This window comes from Mytilus trossulus, unplaced genomic scaffold (assembly GCF_036588685.1).
Source record: "Mytilus trossulus isolate FHL-02 unplaced genomic scaffold, PNRI_Mtr1.1.1.hap1 h1tg000128l__unscaffolded, whole genome shotgun sequence".
In the NCBI taxonomy this organism is placed as follows: Eukaryota; Metazoa; Mollusca; class Bivalvia; order Mytilida; family Mytilidae; genus Mytilus; species Mytilus trossulus.
In genome coordinates, this window is record NW_026963301.1 from 356,800 (window position 1) to 374,666 (window position 17,867).

The following is a 17,867-nucleotide window of genomic DNA, read 5'->3' on the forward strand; positions in this document are numbered from 1 at the left end:
CAACCTCACATGTATACCGACCAACAGCAACTACATGCAACTTGCGCAAATTGCATGATATTGAAGGAAATACAGAGGCCAACAAACAAATAAAATTGAGAATGGAAATGGGGAATGTGTCAAAGAGACAACAACCCGACCAAATAAAAAAATAAAAAAATAAAAAAAATTAATAAAATGCATTTTTATACCATTTATTTTCTTTTAACTTTACAACATGATGAAATATACATGTGTGCTTTTGAATATCATATATAGAATGTAAATTTAATTTTATTTAATATTTTCATATACAAATTTCATTGATTGGTTGACGCACAAATCATTTTTGTTATTATTCATTATGAGGTATGCTTCCACAATTACCATAGTTCTGTACGCTGCTTTGTTTCTCCTGGTGTTGTTCATATTGCGGTGGCCCTTGTCTATATGGCAGCGGCCCTTCCGTATACGGCTGCGTTTGTGGATATTCGGTCATTGCAACACCAAAATATATCTGCCCCTCTTGGGCTAGTCTAGCAGTGGTGTGCTGGCAGTACATGCGGCTTACATATATCATTAGGATCCCACAAAAAAAGGCTCCAATACCACTCAAAATTAAAGAGTATGGTACGCCCAAGGGTACTATGTTTGAGTACATATAAAAAGATACATGAATCATGCGGGTAACCCAACGCCCGACTGCTAAACATGTAGATATTCCTGAAAAAGAGACGAAACCTTTAAAGATGCACTTGTTTACGGTTAACAATGTTTTCCTGCAATTATACTAATAAGATACAAGAAAAGGAATATTGAAACAAATACGAGTTTTCATAAGTGCATACTTTATTCGTAACATGTTTGGCAAATATTGTATACTGATTTTTACAGTTGTGGCAGTGATCAACTATTCTGATAACTCTCACAAGTCAAAACTCAAGTCATACCAAAAACAAGGGGTGTGGGCATTTCATTAGCTATTATGTAAATTTCTAGGTCATGTTTGTACATAGGTTCGAGATGATGATGATACTTATCCAGTAAATCAAATGTTTAATGTGTAAAACACAAGAAGTGAAATGAGTTGTATTTCATTTGTTTACATTTGTTGTACAGCTGTGTGTAATTTCTCATAGTTTACCTGTTCTGTATGAATTAATACTGAACATATCAAAAATTATTTCTTGAAACCAAACATCTTCTTTTCATGGCTATTGTGCTTTAGAATAAACGGGTGAACACAGACATACGACCTTGTTGATAAATATTCCGTATCAACTTCACAAATAATACATGATGGTCTTGATGTATACATTCTGTGTACTGATGTTGTTTATCATCTTAATAACATGTTATATTGTTCTTTCATTTGTCTTTGTTCTATTATTAATATTACTTTTACTGTTGGATTGTTTAATGTGATATCCATTCAAAGTGGCTCGGTACTTAAACATCCCGTCAATGTGTTTGTATTATCTTTCATATTTTGCTGGTGTGTTTTGTATATGCGACTTTTTTGTGTTTCTTTGGTTCTTATAACTTGACTCTGTACTTTAAAAGATCCCATCAGTATAAAAGTGTTCTGTTATATGTCATTATGATATATTTCTATTATGGATTATAAAATACGTTGAGACACAAACGTCAACATTATTCAATCGCGTAGTGGAATGAACTATTTTTGGATTCTTATAAATTTGATCTAACTTTTGGACTATTTCTGAAATTACTTCTTACATACTTTTGATGTTTAACCCTGTATGCCAATCTTGCCCATGTGAAATTTTAAAATGTTGGTATATACATTGAACGACTAATATATGTGACGTATAAAATTTTCTGACGTCAGACACGAGAATCAATGAATGTGTTTGTAGATAGATGCTTTTGTGTTCTGTTAAATTGTCCCTTTTAAAATTGTTACTCTTATGATGACTGATGTACCCATATTTTGACTATTTTATTTATTATGCCTGTTTAGTTAACACATCATTGTAAATATAACGGCATTTGATAAGACTGTCATCAAAGGGAGAGGTTTAGCGCTATAAACCAGGTTTCATTCACCATTTTCTACATACCAAGTCAGGAAGAAGATAGTTCTGATCAGTTCTTATCCATTCGTTTTTGATGTGTTTTGTCATTTGAATTTGCCATGTGATTATGGACTTTCCGATTAGACTTTCCTCTGGGTTCAGTATTTTTGTGGGTTTTTTTTTCACAAAAAAAAACAGGAATATACATTTACAGTGGTTAAACTACCCTGAGCGCGAGAACGCTTATTCAAAATTGAAAACTATGAAAAGCCGTTAGTAACAAAAGTAGCACATTAACAGTGAAATACAAAGGAAGCCGTTTATTGCACATGTATTAACCGAACAGAGGAACTATATTAAACACCATAATTGAGGTGCTCCTGGAAGCATATACTGCATTGTATGAGTGTTGTAAATTGTCGAGTATAGGACAGGATACTCTCGGTTGGCTTTCGATTCGGTTTCAGTAGTAGTATGCTAAGATTCTAATTAGCATCCAAGATCCGAACTTTGGAATTATCTGTGGCAACCAAACAATGTGGTTAATTAAAACTATAAAACATGAAACAATATATGATAGTAAAATTCTTTATTTTGAATATGGCTGATGTTGGTAGGAACTTCCCAGACCCTGAAATAAATTTACGTATGGAAACAGATTTTGATGACCAAGAAAGGAGGATCAAATATATACTGATGACAATGACGAATCTGAATCTATTTTACAAGGTCATGGTAATGAAGTAGCTAAAGGGCGGTATGAATATTAGAAACATGATTTTGACGATTGGAATGATAGGGTAATCCTAACATGCAACCAATTGGCCAACCAAAGGTAAAACCTAAACTTAAACCGTTAACTGGGAAGAATTGTTGGGAAGAATGCCTATCGCATTTTGAGGACTACGCTGAATTGGAACAATGGAAAAATCGTACAAATAAACTCATCCTAGATACCAGGACTAATTTTTATATTTGCGCAGACGCGCGTTTTGTCTACAAAGAACTCATTAGTGACGCTCGAATCCAAAAAAGTGTATAAGCCAAATAAAGTACTATGTTGAAGAGCATTGAGGACCATAATTCCTAAAGGTTTTGCCAAATACAGCTAAGGTAATCTTTTCCTGATGTAAGAAAGTCTTAGTATTTAAAAAATACAAATGTTATGTGAAAAGTTAATTTATAAATATGACAATATCAACGAAAACTGCTGTTTTTAGCAGCTAGCTTGAGGGGCCAAGCAAGGATATAATACATGAGCTCGTCTCGTCAACAGGCACACATACCAAATGTTAAAACAAAAGTTAAATCAAAGGTTTGAGAGTTTAATAGTTATCAAAGTTTCTAGGCTTATAGTTTGATACGTCAGATACGCCTTTTGTCTTCATAAGACTCATCAGTGACGCTTAGATAAAAAAATCATTCTTGGATACATATAAAAAGAAATATGCATTTACACTGGTAAAAACTCCTCGAGCTAGAAGACGCTCGTTCAAAATTAAAAACGATGGAAAGCCGTTAGTAACAAAAAATAGCACAGTTACAAACAAATACAGTCAGCACTTCTGTGTTGACTTGAGTTATCATTGATATGTTCATAATTGTAAATTAAAGCCTCGGTCACACATTAACGGATAGCTCAAACGGACGCCTAACGGATAACTTTTTTTCAATCTGTTCATGTCCGTTAGACGTCCGTCCATATCTGTTGAGTGTCCGTTAAGCGTACGTTTTATCCGTCAACGTCCGTTCTGTCCGGTGGAAAATGTTGATCATGTTCAAAATTGTGAACGTACGTCCAACGGATAAAATGTTCGGATAGCACGAACGGACACCTAACGGATGAAAATAAAAGTTGTACGTTGACAAAATTGTTATCCGTTGGGCGTCCGTTGATGTACTGACCGAATAAAACAGATGCATAACGGACGCACAGCGAATATGCAACGTACGAGAAACGGAAACGTACCGGACAGAAAGGATGTCGAATGTACATTTAATGGACGAATACCGCTTAAAACGGACAATTAATGGGAGCGTACCGGATAAAACGAATGAACAAGATATACGAAAAAATCAAAGGCGACAATAATAATACATGTAAATCACATAAATATTCAAAATGTTTCTGTGTAACTGGTTTTGGTTTGGTCTTCAAAATTCCACCGTTACACGTTTGTTTTATTCGATCAGTACATGAACGGACTCCCAAAGGATAACAAATTTGTCAACGGACAACTTTTATTTTCATCCGTCCGTTCGTGCTATCCGGTAAGGTGTGACCGAGGCATAACTGTTAACAAAACTATGCATTTTTGAAATACTTAGGCTTTTCTACCTCAGGAATAGATTGCCTAATAAGCTGTATTTGGCAAAACTTTTAGGAATTTTTAATCATCAATGCTCTTCAACTTCGTACTTAATTTGGCATTTTTACATTTTTTTATTCGAGCGTCACTGATGAGTCTTTTGCAGACGAAACGCGCGTCTGGCGTAAATATAAAATTTAAATCCTGGTATCTATTATGAGTTTATATATAAAGGAAGCCGTTTACTACACATATGTTAAAACTTAACAGAGGAACTATATAAAACACAACAACCGAGGTGCTCCAGGGAGCAGATACTCGATTTATGAGTTTTAGTATGTAAACTGCTCAGTATAGGAAATGATACTTTCATGTGGCTTACAATAATTGAAATTGAAACTCGGTCACCACAAAATTTATGACATGCACTTTAAATTATAAAGTTCGATTTGGCGTGTTTTGGATTTACATTAATAGAGTTGTGTCTTCAATTTTCTAAAATTTGGTTTTGTTTTTGATTGATTATAAAAGTTTCACTAGAGAGAATCGCAATTTGAACATTTAATATGTCAATAATCATGAGATACTAGAGATCTGTTTTAAATTGATGCTAAGATTTGGGTATTTACATATTCGTCCTTATCTTTCTATTTGAGGAATGACAACAGATATTTTTTCTATTTTAGAATCCTGCATAATAATCTGCGTACCCGATCTCAGCTGTCTGTAAATTCTGTAACTATCGAATCCGGATTTTTTTAAGCTAAATGCATCATCAATAAGCGCCCAAGAGTTTATTTATATCATTACTCTTATCCAGAATCAGTATTTTTGTTAACTGTTTGATGTGTTCCAATTATCAATGCATGCCTTGATCTATAATAAAGCAATGTAAACCTCAATTCGACAGAATTAGACACTTCCATTCATTTTCACTCCCTATTGTTTTTCATTTAATATCCTTTTTCAACCTATTTAGTTTAGACTTTATAAAATCATTTTATGTATTGGTGTAGAAACGAACGTTTATTAAAAAATGTGTAATTCATAAAGCCCTCAATAAATCTGCATAGTTTGGGTGTAAAAAAGTGTGCATATTCAGACACAAAAAGAAAACAGAAGTTAACACAGTTAGAATCACCCATACTGTATAAAATTGAGAATGGAAATGGAGAATGTGTCACAGAGACAACAACCCGACCATATAAAAAAACAACAGCAGAAGGTCACCAACAGGTCTTCAATATAGCGAGAAATTCCCGCACCCGGAAGCATCCCTCAGCTGGCCCCAAACAAATATATACTAGTTCAGTGATAATGAACTCCATACCAATTTCCAAATTGTACACAAGAAACTAAAATTATAAAAATAAAAGACTAACAAAGGCCAGAGGCTCCTGACTTAGGACAGGCGCAAAAATGCGGCGGGGTTAAACATGTTTATGAGATCTCAACCCTCCCCCTATACCTCTAGCCAATGTAGAAAAGTAAATGCATAACAATAATCACATTTAAAATTCAATTCAAGAGAAGTACGAGTCTGATGTCAGAAGATGTAACCAAAGAAAATAAACAAAATGACAATAATACATAAATAACAACATACTACTAGCAGTTAACTGACATGCTAACTCCAGACTTCAGTTAAACTGATTGAAAGATTATGTCTTCATATGAATATTAGGCACAATCCTTCCTGTTAGGGGTTTAGTATCATACCAGCATAACATATATGAGAAGAACATAACCCGTGTCAAGCCAACAACTGTTTTTTTTTTAATAAATGTGTTTAGTTCCGATGCAAAGTGAATCAAAATTAACGCCAAAATAAGCAATCTTTAATGACCTGACAACAGTGTCGTAACTATATCCCTTTTTGATAAGTCGATTTTAAGGTTTTGTTAGTTTCTGGGGTGAATACTGACATTTTTTGTGCTTTATAAAGAATATTTCCATAAAAAAAATGGATGTGAAATACCTGAACGTATAAGAAGGCTGCATGTTGAGCTATATTTACGAATGATGTCCTTATACCGATGATAAAATTTAGTAAATGTTTTGACTAGTTTGTGATATCGAAAACCCTGGTGTAATAATTTTTCAGTAATACATAAATTTCTCTCGTTTAAATCTAAAACATTGTTACATACACGAGTGAATCGTACAAGTTGAGATATATAAACACCTTAAGATGGTGACAAGGGAACGTCATCATCTAAAAATGGATAATTAACAATAGGAAATGAAAAATCATCTCTTTTATCATAAATTGTAGTATTAAGCTTTCCGTTAGTGATATAGATATCAAGATCGAGGAAAGGGCAGTTGTCATTATTAGTGTTAGCTTTATTTAAAGTAAGTTCAACAGGATAAATTTCTTGAGTATACATACTGAAGTCGTCATTATTGAGAGCCAAAATGTCATCCAAATATCTAAAAGTATTATTAAATTTGTTTACGAGATGTTGTTTCGATGGGTCTTTGGTGACTTTTGTCATAAATTGTAACTCATAGCAATACAAAAGAGGTCTGCAATAAGTGGTGCACAGTTAGTCCCCATTGGAATTCTGATAACCTGACGATATACGGAAACTTCAGTTTTCTCTGCTGTAAAATAGAATGGATTGGTCCCATTTTATTGTCATCAGGCCTTTTAAAAACTGTACATGTACGTCAAGCTTCAATACCTTTGTCATTTTTTTTGTTTTTTTTAAATGGAGAAACCGTCATTATGAATGTGGAAAATTTCGCTATGGAGGAAGTAGAAAATAAACCGACCAAGATAAGTGTTATTGTCCTCTTTATAAAGATTCTTTAAAAGTAACGAGAAAAAAATATAGTACTGAATAAAATTAAAACAGGTGACGCTTCTTAACACAGGTAGCACTTCCTGTTAATTCTTTTAAAACACTTTTAACTAAAACAATTAACCGGTGTGTATTTTACTCACAATATAAAATAGTAAAATTGTAAAATCCAGCTGTAACTTGAATATATATAAATTTAAATCGTCTACTTACAATATTATTGCTGTCGGTAATAAAGGCTGATTTTGAATATTTTGTCATTTTTTTGCACCGTACAGCGCTTACCAAATGACATTTTATGGATTGATTTCTATCCGAAAGTAACGAGCTTTTTTTAATACCAGGAAAATGTGTGTTTGCTTGCCAACGTCTATATACTTTAGGGTTTGACTGACCGAAAGAGAATTCTAACTTTTCTTCTATCGATTCAACCAAACAATATTGATAGTTCTGTCTGACAGAATGATTGTTTGTCTCTCAGACAGAGTTTGGGATACACTGCGTTGAATGAATCACATTCGACACCCGTCACCCCCTCCCCCTCTTTTTTTTTTGTGACAAAACACTTGACTACTGACCTGCTATAATGTACATTATGAAAATAGCAACCACAACTCCATTTGTTCCGTCTTTTTTATAGGTTAAAGTCAGTATGACTGATATTAAACATAATACAACTCCAATGATAACTTCTGCCTGGTATTCAAGCAAACCAATTGCTACAAATTAGAGAAATGTATGTTAATCATAATACAAAGATGATTGTAAATTATTATAAAACGCGCGTGCCTGTGTTTCTATAACTCGTTATAAAGCTAGGTTCACACTGCCGACCAGATCATCTCGATGATCACGATTGTTCAAATTTCCACGACCACGCGATACCAAATTTATCATCGGGCATGTTTACGAAATCTACCCGACTATACACGACCTTAACTCGCTCTTTCACGACCACAAATCGAATATGAATTCCGAACAATTCGCGATATTAATACTATCTTTACTCGACTAGCTAGACAAAATGAACTAAAATCAATCTCAGCCTGATCTCAACTAGACCAGATCGACCTAATCGACATAAATGGGTTGTAGGAATAGTCGGGAATTGATCCGGTATGTACAATTTCATTATAAAACGTCTGATTATTTTTATATGACCCGCTGCACCGGAGAGAGCATTTACAAATGTTGCCCTTGTCTGTCCATAAGTACGTATGTACGTCAACACCATTAGTTTCCGTTCTCTAATCTTATGTTGTCTTATCCAAATTTTATGAAACGTATACACAATGCTTATTATCATAAAACACAGATCGAGTTTGAAGTTGGGTGACGTCACATTCGCCGTTCTTAGGAAATGACTCTAAATAACGTTACATGCAGGCTGGTGCATTATATGTGTCCCATAACACATTACCGTTTATTTGGTTAGATTCAGTACAACAACGAAGTTCTCAGTAAATATCTACATGGACATAAAGCAGTTTGATTAGTGGGCAAGGTGGTTAGAGCTCAGAGATACAGGTAAATAGCTGTAACGGAGCTTGAATTGAGCGTAGCAGGCCAACAAGAAGGCCGCCGAGAAAGTGAGGCTATGGCTGAAACGGGGGCCACTGTTTGGGCAGTATGAAACAAAATCATACAAAAACTGATTTTCGAAAATTCAAACATCAGTCCCTAATCAAATAGCAAAATCAAAAGTATGAGAGACGTGCAGGAGCGCAACAAAGAGGACCAAATAGTTATAACAACTTCCGAAGAATGAACGACGGTAATATGTTATAGTTTTACATGCACCGCTCTTTTCTTGAAAATGACACCAGACAATGAGATTAGTATTAAAGTTAGATAGCAACATACGTAAAGTTTACCGTCCCCTTTTCCTTGCTCTCCAACAAATCAAACCTGCTGTTTGTGTCATATCGTGTGCATATGTATGTAATTAGTTTTTTTGTCTCCATAGAATTGATATCTAGTAGCTGAATGGTAAAATGTTTTTCTTTTTGGTGTATCCATTGCAACAACTGGGTTTTTTTTATAAAAAATATTACAACAATGGTGTAAGTATGTCACATATTTCTCCAAAGTGTGGCTTAAAATAGAATTTCAATTCCCAGGACTGGTGACATATATTTATCAAGAGATCAAATAAAAATATTATGTTTTTCGTCGGGTTTAAAATTCCGTCAAAAAGTTTGTGTAAAGAAAGTCTTTGTAAACATTCGACCGTACGGTGACATATAGTTGTTATTTCTGTGTCATTTTGTGTCCTGTAGAGAGTTGTCCCGTTAGCAATTATACCACATGTTTACTAATAAATTTTAATGCACAATAACTTTCATATATGAAAAAAAAACTCTAGGGCCAAAATGTAGGATCTACTACCTTTCCAGAACCTAAGATCATCCCAGGTTTAATTTTGGTTCATGTTGCTAAGTTTTGAGTTTTCTGTGTTATGTTATGTGGACATTTGTATGTCTTCTCATCAGTTTTCTTTTTTCGCTATGGTTGTGTCGGTTTGTTTTCGACCTTTGAATTTGATTGTTACTTTGGTATTTTTTGTCTCTCTTTTAAAATTTTACTCCTCTTTCGTAATGTACATTGAGGAATCCCTGTACAGTTAAAAATAATAAGAATATTTTTTTTTGCGGAAGAAAATTATGAGGGTTAATCAGATCAGCACACCCGCTTAGAAAATCGTGTAGCTGTCATATGTACTCGTATATGGCCGAGTAGAATTCGAAGTGTGATCGAATGTTGTCGCGTAGATATCGGGTATTGGTCAAGTTGGTCTGGGAAAAGAAAAATATTGAACATGTAAAAGTCGAAGTTATCATGAAGCGATCGGCCATTGGTCTTGTTAATCTGAACCACATATCAAACAGTTTGGCGTTGATCAGGAAATGATCGGATAAAGATCGAGTACTGATCGGTGAAATATTTGTATTCCGACCAAACTCGATCTCCTCACGATCCTTTCCCGATCAATTCAAACGCTACTCGCCGAAGTTTCTATCCTTATTTGAAGATTTCTGACATGTTAAAAACTCTCATCTTGAATTTGTTGCTTATTTGATAAGTCGAATTCTAATTATTTCAATACTTGCAAACATTAAAATGGTTACTTCTATTAGAATGTATTTGATAAATATTTTGAAATATTCTAAAGATTAGGGTATAATTGACCAATGTACCGAAATGATTCATTAATTCGCCAATGAATAAAATCTTTGATTTTGCTTTCAGTTCAAAATTTTAGCTTTTGAACTTTTTTTACGAGGGAACCTGTTTGACGTTCAAAAACTAATCATATCCACAGTGTACAAGCGGACAGTGACACAAAACGGAAGTTGCTGATCTGTCCGACGGCGATCGGCTCGTTGTTTTTCAAAAAAATATAGAATATCAACACAAAGTGTCCCATAATGGATTGTTCAGCAGCTCAAGGTAAGTGAATAACTACAATGATGTATTTTTCACCATTTAAAGCTTATTTTATGCTTTTAGCATCAACCGTCTTTTTAAAATAACTCCTGATCATGAAGAGGGGTCAAAATTTTGCGATTTTTCGAGTCATAAATCTTAACAAAACTCCGAAAATTCAAACATTTTCAAGATTTTTAATCGATACATAGTTGAATAATCATATTCCGCATACACACACAAAAGTTTGGTTCATTTTTTTTTATTATATTGTCACAATTGAATCTTTTCTATTCAAAGTGTACTGTCCGCCTCGTTGCCACCGTATGTTTTCATACTGTCCGATTCGTTGGTCATATTCATGATCGATATCTTAAGCAAAAGTAAGATTGAAACATGCAATTTATCCACATTCATGACCGATTTCCTAGGAAATATCAACATTTATAAAATGTTACTGATTATTATATATAAAAAGCATTGTTAATGCATGCACATGAAAATTTAATATACGTTTCTCTAGTTTGTTTTAGGAAAATGGGGCACGTAGGTGATTTTTATGGTATATTTATTCATACATTCATGTGGAACATTGTTATTTTTATCACTTAAAAACATAAATAGGGGTAATAACTTTTCATGAAAAATACAACCATGCAACAAAAGTTATTTCTAGGCCTTTTATAGCTGACTATGCGGTATGGGCTTTGCTCATTGTTGAAGGACGTACGGTGACCTATAGTTGTTCATTTCTGTGTCATTTAATTTGTTCTCTTGTTTAGAGTTGTCTCATTGGCAATTACACCAAATCTTCTTTTTTATATTTATAAACGTTTGACACAGAAAATCAAAACAATAGTTTTTTACACCCAGTTTGCGTCTTATTTCACCAATAATCAAACAAATCTCATGGCTTGGAATTCAAGTCAAAAAGAATCAATTGAAAAGTTACGGTGTACTTGAATGGTCCATGAGTTTGTTTTCCTATTGCCTTAGTAGAGGTAAGAATACTTATATACACACATTTAACATGAAGTATGCGGTGAAGCCTTTCTTGTTAAATTTTTTATCATAACTTGCATTTATTCTGTATGAGTTATTATTCAATTCTTATATGTACAAATCATCGATTAAATAAATTAATATGAATACATTCACGTTACTTAATACATGTATTTGTAATCGCTTAGGCAGTTGCGGATCCAGGCGGTCGGGGGTCCGGGGTTGGGAACCCTAGTTACTTTTTTTTTTAATCTTTCATCTGGGTCTTAACAATTTCTGGATCCGCTCCTGAATTATATTTTTGTAAGTTTAAAAAACACGAATATCAGTGAAATTAACAAATATGGAAAATATGGGGCAAAAAATACCCGTCCCCATGTACCTACGATTACATCTATGTTATAGTATACATTATGATCGAAATGTTAAAGTCTGATCACGGATGCAAAGTAAGAGCGTATTTTCCTTTTGAAATGTCTGTGAAGAAAAGGACACGATAATTTTAAATTATCATATACTTAGACTAAATAACATATGATTCTTACTGTATGATAATAGCATTAAATTAAACGTAAATTTCATATTTTTCGAATTGGTGCTTAGCGGGCTGATATGAAAAGTTTATCACATGCTTCGATTGTTATCACATGCCTTTCCGTAACGTTATCGCATGGCATTCCGGTGATACTCGGGAAATTCCGGAAAATACACCTCAATGCTACGTTTTCAGTGAAAAACATTACAAAGTCATGTACAAAACAATTATTTAGATACTGGAAAGTATATTGTGTAAAATAATTAAAAAAAAAACAAAAAAAAACCAAACAAACAAATTAATAGATAAATGCTTTTTTAAAAGTTTCAAACACAATGTAGAAAATTACTTTAAAAAATTTACTTTTCGAAACAGTGTTCATTATGAATATTGTTGAATAACTTTTTTTTGTCGGTTTGTACATAATTACTTTGATATTTTTCTCTTCTGTTTGGGTACAATGTATACGATAGAAAGATTTCATATCGAATGTACTAAATTTGGGGTCCGACATCCGTAAACTTTTCACTCTTTGAAGTTCTATTTTAGTACCACGTAAAAGAATCAATATATGAATCTGCTATTTTTCTCCATTGTTGAAGCATATGATAAAAAGATCATAACATATCATTTTTCATATCGCATGTATTATCAGCCCTCGGTCAATATCAGCCCTCGAGCCATGCGGCTCTTGGGCTGATATTGAACCTAGGGCTGATAATACATGCGATATGAAAAATGCCATGTAATAATCTGATATTATTACATGGCATTTTCCATATCGACCCTGGTATCAGCCCTAGACTTCCATATCAAGCCAGAGGGCTTTAGCCCGAGGGCTTGATATGGGTCGAAGGCTGAAACCAGGGCCGATATGTAAAATGACATGTCATGATCTATTTATCACATATTTCCAAGTTTACTGGGGCTGATATGGATTTTCAAAAGCTAATATCGATTCTCAAGGGCTGATATCGATTTTCAAAGGCTGATATCGATTTCAAGGGCTGATATCAATTTTCAGGGGCTGATATGGATTTTCGGGGGCTGATATGGATATTGGAAAATAGCCAACTTTAACTTCCTGCTTTATCTGACCATGCAAAAGCATTTCATGCGAGTTATCATTTTCAATTTCAAAAAGAGTGCTTGCTGTTTCCAAAAGATCACATGTTTTTCCTATATTAAGAGTTTCCTTATAATTGTCACTATGTATGTAATAACCATCCTTTTGTAGTTGGTTTGGTATAACACAAAAGTTTTTCGTCTGAAGAATGCATTTATTTTGAATATAAACCTTTATTTTAAGTGTTTGTTCCGGATGGCGAATTATATTGTGGTCTATTATTTCGGAAAATATTTTGCACGAAAACAAGCATGTTGTACAACTATAAGGATTACTAGTACTCATCATGTATATCTGAAAATATAAGCAAAACATTATTTAATTGATGTTCTTAAGTGCGCTGCTTCACTCACTATCATCTACTGTTGTTTTAAAATAACTTTTAAACAAGAATGTGACCATAGTACACGGATGCCCCACTCGCACTATCGTTTTCTATGTTCATTAGGCCGTAAAATTGGATCAAAACTCTAATTTTGCATTAAATTAGAAAGATCATGTCATAGGGAACATGTGTACTGAATTCACCATGCATTTATTAGAATATTATATCGGTAGAGAATCTAACAACAAGGTCCGCAAACGATGAATACGAGCAGCAGACATGAGTAAAGGTTCTGGAAGAGTGACCAATGTCCCCCTTTAATTGACACGAGATCCAAGCTGAATATATAATCTATAAATATTTTCCATATATAATCATAGACAGTATCTGTGTTGAATAAAGTTTAAATGTGGATAAATTGCATGTTTCAATCTTACTTTTGCTTAAGATATCGATCATGAATATGACCAACGAATCGGACAGTATGAAAACATACGGTGGCAACGAGGCGGACAGTACACTTTGAATAGAAAAGATTCAATTGTGACAATATAATAAAAAAAAATGAACCAAACTTTTGTGTGTGTATGCGGAATATGATTATTCAACTATGTATCGATTAAAAATCTTGAAAATGTTTGAATTTTCGGAGTTTTGTTAAGATTTATGACTCGAAAAATCGCAAAATTTTGACCCCTCTTCATGATCAGGAGTTATTTTAAAAAGACGGTTGATGCTAAAAGCATAAAATAAGCTTTAAATGGTGAAAAATACATCATTGTAGTTATTCACTTACCTTGAGCTGCTGAACAATCCATTATGGGACACTTTGTGTTGATATTCTATATTTTTTTGAAAAACAACGAGCCGATCGCCGTCGGACAGATCAGCAACTTCCGTTTTGTGTCACTGTCCGCTTGTACACTGTGATATCTTAAAGTCATAAGAAACGAGTGACCGGTGAAAAATAATGTTCTTCCAATTTTTGAACCAATGCATACAAACATCATAAACTTAGTCTTCTGTGCACGAATTTATCATTTTTTTCGTGTAAATTTCGTATAATCGTCATTTTTTTTTCAATCGGTCAGTGTTATTGTTAAAATATGGCAGGTAATTAAAGTTTTTGTTTTGAAGCCAAAGTTTAGCGATTGTCACCTGTTTGTCAACAATCGACGAACAATCAACAAAAAGCATGGAAATTGAGCACGTGTTAAACATTTAAATTCAGATGATAGTTTATTTTAAGGATATCCATGCATATTGCGATCACCGGATTGTTACGAGATTGGTCACACTGAGGTCACTTTGCATACGGAAAATATTTCGGGGGAAGGAAGCAATTCATATAAAGTAAACTTCTTCTAAATATGAATAAATTAAAGAATTTTCGTCAGAAAAAAAGTATATGTACATAAGTTTTCTAATGAAAACTATCCAATGAGTTATGAAAAACATATGCATTATTTTTTTTACTTTGAGGTTTCTTATGACTTGAATGAAAAATGGATGACATTAGTTGCAGTTGAGCAATATTTGCGAAAACATTGCTTGCAAATATCTTTTTTCCTCAATATTATTTTGTATGCCAGAAATATTGATTAAGTGTTGGATACCATTTGTCAAGTTCAACAGGCAGGATGTTGGAGTATATGTCATTTGTATCCTATCGAATATAGAAATAAAAAAGAGAGAGCCAGGAATTCTCAACTGTCACAGCTTTGAAGAGGGTATGGATGGGGTTTACAGACTATAGAGTAATGGGTATAAAATATAAAGAGTAGAGAAAGACACAGCGGCAAAAATAAAGAATAGAAAATATTTCGCAATAGTATAAAGAATAAAGAAAAAGAGCCCAACAAATTACAGAATACATAAATGGTTTAAAGTTGCTGTTTCACTTTAAAAATATCATTCTATCATTTTCATCAATGCTAAAAAAAAATTATATTTAATGATAAATTTGAATTTTATATTACGTAAATTATTTGAACTGAACATGTAGGTAGAAATATACTGTTAGGGCGGATCTCTTTGTATATTTATGAACTAACTATTTCTGTACTTCTATATAACACATTTGATGACAAATAACATGAATAAACTCCCAATCAATGTCTGCATAAGGCTTAGCACACTGCGTTTTTCAAGGGGATAAAATTCAAATTCATGAATTCATGTCATGCAAAAAGTCACCTGTAGATGCTTATGATTATTTTGTTTAATTTTCTTGTTTATTTTATGTGTCATTTGTATTCCCCGTACATATTTTTTTCATTTCATAAAATAAATATAGTCATGAATGCTTTTATCAAACCAAAATAAAAACAAAAGTACATACGTATAGTTTTTGATCCAATACACTCTCCATACCCCACAACTTTTCTAAAATCTTCCCCTACAATAACACAATAAAATAATCCCATATGTACTTCAATTCTGTCTGAAGTATAATGGCGTTCTCCACTCATTTTAGCACCTACTTTAGAAGTGTCAAAGGCAAACCACCAGGGAGAGAAAGCTCCAGTACACAATAAAACTAATGTAATTATTCCAAAAATTGCAGGAAACTGTTTTTCCATTTTATTTTACTGTGAATTTATAATGAATTAGCCATCAGCTTTTAACTGTGTTTATTAACACGGTTATTTCATGAGATCAAAAAGGTTTTTTTCTTCCTATTATAAAGTCACCATTCTTCCGGAACTGACGAGTTCATATCAATAGACAAGGAATTGTTTTAAATGGTTTACATTTAATGTAAATAGGTCAAAGTTATATATATCTTTAATGTTGTTTATCCCTTCGAAACAGAAGTTCTATGTACTCCTTGTGATTCATAGAATCCAACTCGGAGATTTCTAGGCATTTGGCAACATTGACTTATCATTTCTGCAAGATGGACTCATGATGGTATGGGTGTCTTTTTGGGCTTCTACCAAAAATGTCTGTATCAAGTCAGGACTTTGACAGTTGTAATCCATTCGTTTGATGTGTTTTAGCTTTTGATTTTGCCGTTTGCCAAGGGACTTTTTATAATTTAACTGGCTGTTCAGTATTTTTGTTATTTTACTTTTTACAATAATAAATTGTTCCCTTTGAGACATCAAAAGTTCAATGAAGGATAAAATAAACTTAATTCACATAGTTTTTTCACTGACCCCCACACCCCTCCTCTTAACTTAATTTGGGGAAAATTGATCGACCAATAGGAATATATGTAAAATCGATTTTAGATTTACAAAACTTGCAGCAATGTTGACTACCCCCCCCCCCCCCCCCCAAAAAAAAAAATCCCAAACTATTTGATTTAAGTTTTTTATCCTACATCGATCTTCTGATGTCGTCCCTAACGGTAATGTTATATTTCATGGAATACAAAGACGAGAGACATTTGATCACGTGGGCTTTTTTAACCCGATAGTCGAATCTGTACAAGTCTCGGTTTCTTTTGACTGTTCAATACTTAAATAAATATAACCTGTCAGAAAGAAGTTTCCAAATTAAATGCTCTTCGATGGATATATCTAATTTTATTAGTAAACTTGTAAAGAAACATTTGCTACAAGATATAAAATAAACCAGTAAAAAACTTTTTTTTATCATAAAATTAAAATAATGTAAAAGTTATTCGCTTTATACAGGCATTTTCATTCAAATTTGTTAATGTTAGTCAGAAAACAACATTTGAGGATTATTTAACTTGTAAGTGAATAATTCTACCTTATTGAATCCTTACTTATTTGAATTAAAGAACCTTAGTGAGCACGCTCACATACCCCACGTCCCAACATTGTCATTGGAGAAATTAAATAAGTGTAAGGAAAAAAAATTGTATAAGAAAAAATATTGAATAATAATTTCCTGTCAATATGCACATCTACATGCATAGTATGTCCTTATTAACTACAAAATTTCATGAAATTCTGTTGTGTGGTTTCAGAGGAGTTGAGATGACAAACAGTTGCAGAATTACATTGAAGCAAATAAGTTCAAAGGGGCATAACTCCTAGAAAAAAAAAATGAATCATAATTTCCTGTCGATATGCACTTTCACGTAGTATGTCCTTATTATCTACAAAGTTTCATGAGATTCTGTTGTTTGGTTTCAGAGGAGTTGAGATGACAACCTGTTGAAGTAGTACCCTACTTTAAAGCATATAAGTTCAAAGAGGCATAACTCCTAGAAAAAAAATTGAATCGCAATTTCCCGTCGATATGCACAATTACATAGTATGTCCTTATTATCTGAAAAGGTTTCGTGAAATTCTGTTCTGTGGTTTGAGAGGAGTTGCGATGACAAACTGTTGCAGTAGTAC

General features: G+C 33.2%; 1 protein-coding gene across 2 annotated transcripts; it reads right to left on the minus strand.

Annotated features, from left to right (window-relative positions):
- Nucleotides 1-203: 203 nt before the first annotated feature.
- LOC134700218 (uncharacterized) lies at nucleotides 204-16,236 on the minus strand. Of its 2 annotated transcripts, XM_063561575.1 has the most exons (3): nucleotides 15,890-16,236; nucleotides 7,713-7,853; nucleotides 204-702 (listed from the first exon to the last, which is right to left on the minus strand). In XM_063561575.1, exons 1-3 carry the CDS (start codon nucleotides 16,128-16,130, stop codon nucleotides 335-337), a joined length of 750 nt encoding a protein of 249 aa, XP_063417645.1. In that variant the 5' UTR covers nucleotides 16,131-16,236; the 3' UTR covers nucleotides 204-334. The 2 variants fall into 2 exon arrangements, with proteins under 2 accessions (XP_063417645.1, XP_063417646.1); XM_063561576.1 differs by lacking the exon at nucleotides 7,713-7,853.
- Nucleotides 16,237-17,867: the final 1,631 nt, after the last annotated feature.

Coding starts and splice junctions, on each gene's coding strand:
- LOC134700218 (XM_063561575.1), bottom strand. CDS start 16,130: ATGGAAAAACAGTTTCCTGCAATTTTTGGAATAATTACATTAGTTTTA. Junction 7,854..15,889: donor TATTGGATCAAAAACTATAC/GTATGTACTTTT, acceptor TCTAATTTGTAG/CAATTGGTTTGCTTGAATAC. Junction 703..7,712: donor CATAATGTACATTATAGCAG/GTCAGTAGTCAA, acceptor TCTCTTTTTCAG/GAATATCTACATGTTTAGCA.